General features: G+C 43.8%; 1 protein-coding gene across 5 annotated transcripts in view; it reads left to right on the plus strand.

Annotated features, from left to right (window-relative positions):
- The first annotated feature begins 5,487 nt into the window (after positions 1-5,487).
- Positions 5,488-7,435, plus strand: part of vav2 (vav 2 guanine nucleotide exchange factor) — a 226,292-nt gene continuing 224,344 nt past the window's right edge. For 2 of the 5 annotated variants that reach the window (XM_078270774.1, XM_078270773.1), the window contains exon 1: positions 5,496-6,722. In XM_078270774.1, the coding sequence (XP_078126900.1) occupies positions 6,519-6,722 (204 nt within the window). In that variant the 5' untranslated portion in view covers positions 5,496-6,518. Of the gene's footprint in view, positions 6,723-7,435 lie in introns of all 5 variants that reach the window. The other 3 variants (XM_078270776.1, XM_078270775.1, XM_078270772.1) reach the window with 3 other exon arrangements.

Raw genomic sequence — 7,435 nt, forward strand, 5'->3', positions numbered from 1 at the left:
ACCCTGTCTCTCTTCCATTTAGGCTGCCTGTTACTTTACCATTTATGTTACAGATGTCCCAAAGGTTCTCGTTTTTATATGCTGTGTGTTTTCCTTGAATATTATCTGTTGGCTTTCAGTAAAGTGCAAGGAGGAGGAATTACTGCATAAAACACACACACACACACACACACAATAAGATGTTCCAGCAGCATCTCTACAGCATTTAAAATGTCCTGACCTTTAGTTATCTGACTAGGCAGGATTTACAGAGTGCGCGTTGTTTCGAAGTTCCCCTAAAACCGCCGAGTGTTAAGATTGTTTCTCTTCAGATCCGAGGATAGGACCATGCAACACTTTCTTTTTTCTTCCAAACTCTCAGCTCATGCTACCATTTTCTCTCTACCCTTTGCTCCGAAGCTGGTTTGAGCATTGCAGTGCAGTTTCCAACCCCCCCCCCCAGGAGAAAAAGGGCCTGCTTAAAAGATTCAAAAGCCATATTTTTAGGCTGATGGAGCTGTTCCAAATGTCTTTAAAGGTTAAGTGATCTCATGGCTCCATCGGCCATTTCAAAAACGTTTTGTGCGTCACAGGATGCATTGTGCAAAGGACATAATCAGCCGCCATTCACCCAGCTCCCACATTTTGATATGTCCCAAGATTACGGAGCTTTGTCAGAGTTAGGTAAGGTCTTAGTTAACCATTACGAGTCCAGACCTGGTATAATGTTAAACAAATGGTGCATTATAACATAGCTTCCCCTCACATTGACAGCCGGTGTCGGTATTTGTCTGCTTACTACACACTTAAATGTTGTGACCAATGAGAGTGTGAGGTTTACAAGTCCATTCATATATTTTAGTTATTTAGTGAATTATTAGTTAAGTTTTCTTAAAAATACATGTCCAATGTGTATACAGTTAGCTATTTACATATTTGTGTTTACACAGTTATTATTTACAACCTGGAAGTGTGGTTGTTGTGGAGCTGATGAAATGTTGAGAACAGCCAAGGGCTGCTTAAGAAAGTTATGTGTCTCCATCTGGCTGTTTCATCTCTTTATTTATGTAATATATTTTTATATTTTTTTAGGAGTGCACTTCTATACATGGGCGCGCACTCCACATGGTGAGCTACCCAGGCGTTCCTATTTCTTCTCCTTAATAGTGATCCAACCACCACATATCGAACCGTCACGTTAAAAAAGTAAAGGAACACCACTCAGAACTGGTTTTAATACGAGGGTAACCACGAGGGATGACATTTCACCCCGGACACAAACAGTTTGAACCCCTCCCCTCCAAAACCTCATGCCATAAAAACAGGTTTTTCCCCTCAGCGGTAAGCCTCACCAACAAGGCTCCGGACCCCACTGACACTGACTGATTCCATGGCGGCTTTTGGTCTGCTGGTAGTTGATGCAATTAAACCCTGGGGCCTAGAAGCCTGAGGTGCATTTGCGGGGGGTGGGTAACCAGCCAGCACTCAGAACCTGTAATACAGCGGCTCTTAAAAAGACTGAGCACATCCACTGTTGCTGTAAATTCTAGCAAAACCACCTCAGGCTCCCTGGCAGTCCTGTCCACCATAGTCCGTAGATTTGTGAAACTGCAGGAGATGGGAAGGAGTCTCACTAGATCCAAACTGAAATGCTCAAACCTCTGTTCAGGCATCTTGAATGGTTCTAACTGAGACTTGAACTTAGCTTACAGGCTCTCTATACGGGTCATGGTCCAGTCTTGTAGATCTTTCCATATCCCTGCAAACTCTGCAACCAATTGGGTAAGGCTTTTCTGCCTGAGTGTGAAAGACCCTGAATTGTTTGACCATGAATGGAACATCGCCTGTGTCAAACAGGACTTCAGTTAGTTGAGGGCTTCTGATTGTTGAACTGCAGGCTCGGACCTCAGGGTCCGAAATGATGGCCGGCAGCCATCATGGGAACAGTTGATGTCGAAGTAAAGCTGTGAACCGTCTGTGTGTCTTTGTGAGGTGAAGCTGGCAGCCAAAGAGAGAAAGGTGCAGCTCATAGTGAATCCCCTGTTAGTTGCTGCACTACACGTGCAACTAGTTAATAGCCACAGAGTCCCTGTGCGGGGTGTGTTGGCTTCTGGAGATGGCAAAAAGGGGGCAAGAGATACTAAACTTTTTGGTTCCTCTGTTGTAGTTCTGCTGCATCATTCTTAAAACACTGTGTGTTGTATCTCTATACCCTGTTGGCATCCAGGGGAGTTGTAACCATAGACAGTAAAAGAAATGGACAATGTGACGCCATTGTTTTCGACAGAGACCAGTGAAGTCTATTAGAAGCACTTTTCTGGTGAGGGCTGAGCGTTACTGTGCAGCCTCCAACTGAGCTTGACTACGTAAATGTGACGTGAGCAACCTGTCTGAAAGTTGTAAGTCTTCTGGTAGCTGTGTCAAGAGAAATCTCAATCATTCCCAATCTTGCAGAGACGGAGAGCGTAGGTATATGTAAGGAGATAACATGGGCACAGGCTAGTTATTGCTAACTAAAATGCTAGTTAACATTAGTAATTAAACTTAAACAGCTAATGTGAGACGAAACTGCCTGCAAGCTTCTCCTGTACTGTACGGTAATGTCTCTACTATGCGACAGTAAGTCGCGTGGTTATGACACAATCGTTAGCCTATTTTTTACAAAAACGTCTGCTACGGAGCCATAACGTGAGATACATAACGGAGCCTTTTATACATTGTCGTGTTTCTTTAGAAATAAACAATGGACAAATAAAGTCTTTAAACGCTTCAGATGTAAAGTTATTCGCTGTCAAAGTGGCGTCAAAATGAATGGCAGTCAGTGGGATGCTAACGGGGGGTGAGTGCTAGGTAGCATCAAAATGGCGCCATAGGAGCTACGCTTTGTGGAAGCTGGCTTACCCCCTTGGTTGTAACATATGTAGGTGGGTGGTCATTTCTTTTACTGGCAAGTCCCAAACCAAGCAGCAAAGAAGACTGAGAAAAGCAAAGAGTCCACAATATTCAGCTATTCCTCAAGCCATATATAGTATAGTGGTGATTTCAATGCGTCCTTCTCTACATCGTCTGCAAAATCCAGCTTTGCAATCGTGGAAGTGAAATCTTCAGACGCTCAGAACATCACATGTTCCTGTGCTGCTCTATTTTATGCCTGCAGATAAATTAGCCAAATGTGTTATTATGTCCCGGTGGAAATCTGAAGGTGGGAAGGGACGATTATGACTGAGTTGCGAAAGTAATGAGGCGTGACAAAGAGGGTTTAACAAGAAACAGGTGGCATATTGATTTTCGTGACAATTAAGTGATTAATTGACCAATTGCGGTTATTTCACTAACAAGGGCTGACATTGGGAAATCTCATGAAGAGGAGAGAGATTGGGGAAGGAAACAGGGGAAGTGCAAAATTATAGAAGGGAATAATGAAATAAAAGTGTCTAAACGGCAGAAGACAATGAGGGAGGAAAAAAAGGAGTAGCAAAAAAGCTGTAATGGGTGATGTTGGCCGGGGATTGGGTCAGTATTCAACAACAACACAGACAATTGCATTCCAGAGAGATACAAGAGGGGGGAAATAAATTGCCTTCTATTAAAGTAAGTGAAGCCTGAAAAGATATTGACCTGTTAGCTTAAAGCTGAAATGTCTGCTTAACAAATGAGTTAATTTGGCCACTTGAGAGCAGCGGAGCCAACTAGTAAACACAACACTGACATAACCTTTTAAATTGACATGTCAAACTTTTTTTTTTTTTTTTTACAAATCAAGCAGGTATGAAGCAACATTGTTGTGTTTCTTGCTGCCTGATGAATCTAAGTCCAATATTCAATTTGCTTGCTTTCCATCCATCACCACCTCAGGGTAATAGCTGCCTAGTCTCTTTAGCTGCTAAATGCTCTACTGTGGTCACCAGCTAGTGTCTAACTTTGTCTGTCTGCTGTTTGGTGCATTTGGAGGGTAGTGTATGTTGGGTTTTTTTTCACAGCTTCTTTTGCTGAAAATAGCTGCCTCCTCCTGTGACTGAAAATGATGCTAATGATGAGAGTGGTGAGAGTCACCACAAGCAATTGTGCTGTTCACACAGCATGCGCCGCGACAACGGAGCTCCGTTCACGGATCTGTAGCCATTGGCGTCTTGTCCATTTTTTTTTTTAAATCCACGAGCGAATCTTGCAATGATCGGATTCTGATAAATGATCAGATATGCATCCCCTGCTTGCCAACCCATTTGATTTTCACGCCCCTCTCCCTGCTGTTCTCCTGGAGTTTTAATTCCTCCGATTTTTACATGATGAAATATCCTAATAATGCTATTGGTTTATTATTATATTGAGTGTTTATTTTCTAAACTCCATAGGTCTACTTGTTTCACACACAAATTAATTTGTGTTTGAAGAGAAAGCGACAGAGAGGAGCAGGCAGGCACGCACACGCACGCACGCACGCACACACACACACACACACACACACACACACACACACACACACACACTGGACAGGGTGGTAGGCCGTTCATCTGCATGTAGCCTACTCTGCCCGTGGTGCTAAACCAATGCATTAAAATGGGTGGCAGCCACAAACAAACAACAACAACAACAACAACAACAACAACTGTGTACTGAGGAAGTTAATCAGCTGATTGATGGGGGATATAGCGCCTATACATGTTGAAAGGGCAACGGCCAATGGTGAAACAGCAACACCCATGTCACCGCACTCTGACCAATGGTGGAACTTCATCACTCAGTGGTACTCAGTAGTACCACCCAGCCAAAAGGCTGGGTGGTACTACTTGCCATGACTAATGCACTGATTTTGACATATACAGTTGTTGGACTGTCCCTTTAATAAACAATCGAAAATCATTGTTTTAATATATTCAGGTGATTGTTCACAATAATCCACTTCACAGTGAGCAGATTCACTGAAAACTGTTGGCTACATTCTACCAAAGATAGATACAGTTAGATGGATGGATGGATGGATGGATGGATGGATAGATAAGATAGATAGATAGATAGATAGATAGATAGATAGATAGATAGATACGTAGCCTACTTTATTGATCCCACAGGGGAAATTCAAGGTCCCAGTATCTTAAATACATCACACACAACAGACACATACATCATAAACAGGATGATAAAATGACAAATCCACATGAATAATATGGCCAATAAAAGAAAAGATACTAAATTTAAAAAAAATCCACATGAATGTACTAAGGGATGTAGCCTATAAGCACGAGAACACCTGCCAAATAATTACACTTGTGTTTTTGATTGAACTGACCCTTTAATCCCCTTGTTTCAGTTGCACGTGCAGTGTGCGCTTCATCCGTCAGAGGGCGCGTGCACAACTCTCAGTTTAAAAACAAACAATATTCCCTTAAACTCACATTCTTGGAGCAGGCTATGGAGCCACTTTAACGAAAGTGTGGACTATTCAAGTTTTACCTTTGCGCGAGATAATCAGCACGTGCGAGCTCTCGTTCAACCCCCTGAGTCAACACCGCGCGAGTCTGGTCGGGAGTTGGGAACGCTAAACATCTCCGTCCGAGAGGGAAACGAGGAGAGGGAGACGCGAGAGCGAGAGAGCGAGAGAGAGAGAGAGAGAGAGAGAGAGAGAGAGAGAGAGAGAGAGAGAGAGAGAGCATGAGCGGAAGGGAGGCAGAAATCACAGACAAGCCAAGCGGTACACACGCAACGCTATTTGGGTGTGCAGTAAGGCGCCAAACAAAGTAACATTTAGCGGATAAATGTAAACACTAATATTTCTTTTTTTCCCCCTGGACTTGTTTCCGCTGCTCGGAGAGCGTTGTTTAGACTGTGTTGTGGCAAGAGAGATATCCCCCGGCGTTGTGGAAAGACTGCTCTGTGTATTATCTCTTTTTTTCTTTATTGTTTGCTGTGGAAATTACGGGAAGTTCTTGTTTTGACGTTTAACTTGCGAGGAAAGGGTAAATGCAAATGCGGTAGGTGACTCCGGCCGCTGGCTTCAACAACTAAACAGACTTGAAACGCCGTTTTTTTTTCTCTCTCTCCACATTGTAGGTTAGTAGGCTGTGCTGTTTGGTTCACTGAAATGTGAGACACTAGTGAAGTCGATACATTACAAACTGCTGCATCCAGCTGTTTCATTAGCCACTAGCCTACTGTAAACCTTTATTCACGCCTTTTTTGGATTGGATATGCGAAGCAAACTTTTTAAGAATGAAGAGAAGAAAATTCCCATAGGACGTCTCTGTTGTCTGGTTCCATCGCCGCCGTCCGCTGAACTGGATCTGTGTTATTATTGGAGTCTTTTCCAAGCCTTTATTTCCATGTTGTGGAGACAGGAGAAATGACATGCGTCTGGGATGGGCATATAGTGAGCTAACATACAGTTGCGAAATTGCCTGATCGAGCTGATAGTGAATGATTAAGACATCCAGCAGGGGAACCGACTGTAGTGCCTGCTTGTGCGCCGTGAAACGCCGCTTTCAGCCCGCTGTGAGCCAGTTCGAGGACTCGGTTACTTTGTGTGGAGAGTCTCCGGAGCCTATATGGAGGAGTGGAGACAATGCGGCCGGTGGTTGATAGACTGCAAGGTCCTGCCCCCGAACCACCGGGTCGTGTGGCCCTCGGCGGCCGTCTTCGACCTGGCACAGGCCCTTCGAGATGGGGTGCTCTTGTGCCAGATGTTGCACAACCTCTCGCCGGGATCAGTGGACCTGAAGGAGATCAATTTCAGACCCCAGATGTCACAGGTGAGTTGCAAACTTCAAGCCAGCAGATGTTCGGTTGTTTGATTTACTACACCTCCAGGCTATGTTTTGTGACTGTACACACACACACACACACACACACACACACACACACACACACAGACACAGACACAGACACACACACACTTATATATTGATTGATCTGCTTCTCATTCTCACCTTGGGGTTGCCAGGGCCACTGACATGTTCCATGCATTGTTTGGAAATCTGAATTATTATTATAATTTTTACAGCATCTCATTCCTGGATTTTTTCCAGTTGGTCCACAGATTTGAACCTTCCTGTCACAACAAGCCTACTTCTTGGCCAGAGCCCAGTGCAGAGCTATCAAATATACTATCAGTATATCTGTGATAATACAGCTGTTTAACAGAAGTGTATGGTGTATACAGTAGGTTACACGCTTTAACACATGCAGAGGTCCATTCTGGTTTGCACAGGTGATGAAGGAGCACGGTGCCATCCCTGCACACAAGTGGCGGTTAGATCCTGCCCCACCTCGAGTCGATCATGTCTCTAGGTCTGTGTTTTGTTGGCTGTTTGTTTCATTTTCTACAAACAAGAACTTCTCAAGTTTCTATGTACCGGTACTTAAGCACACTTTGCAGTGTAACTTTTGTAAGATTGCTCATTGTCAGGTTATCAAGATGAAATGTGTCAGTAATTTGTAGTTGCTATGCAATGACGGCTTCACC

This window comes from Sander vitreus, chromosome 16 (assembly GCF_031162955.1).
Source record: "Sander vitreus isolate 19-12246 chromosome 16, sanVit1, whole genome shotgun sequence".
NCBI classification, from domain to species: Eukaryota; Metazoa; Chordata; class Actinopteri; order Perciformes; family Percidae; genus Sander; species Sander vitreus.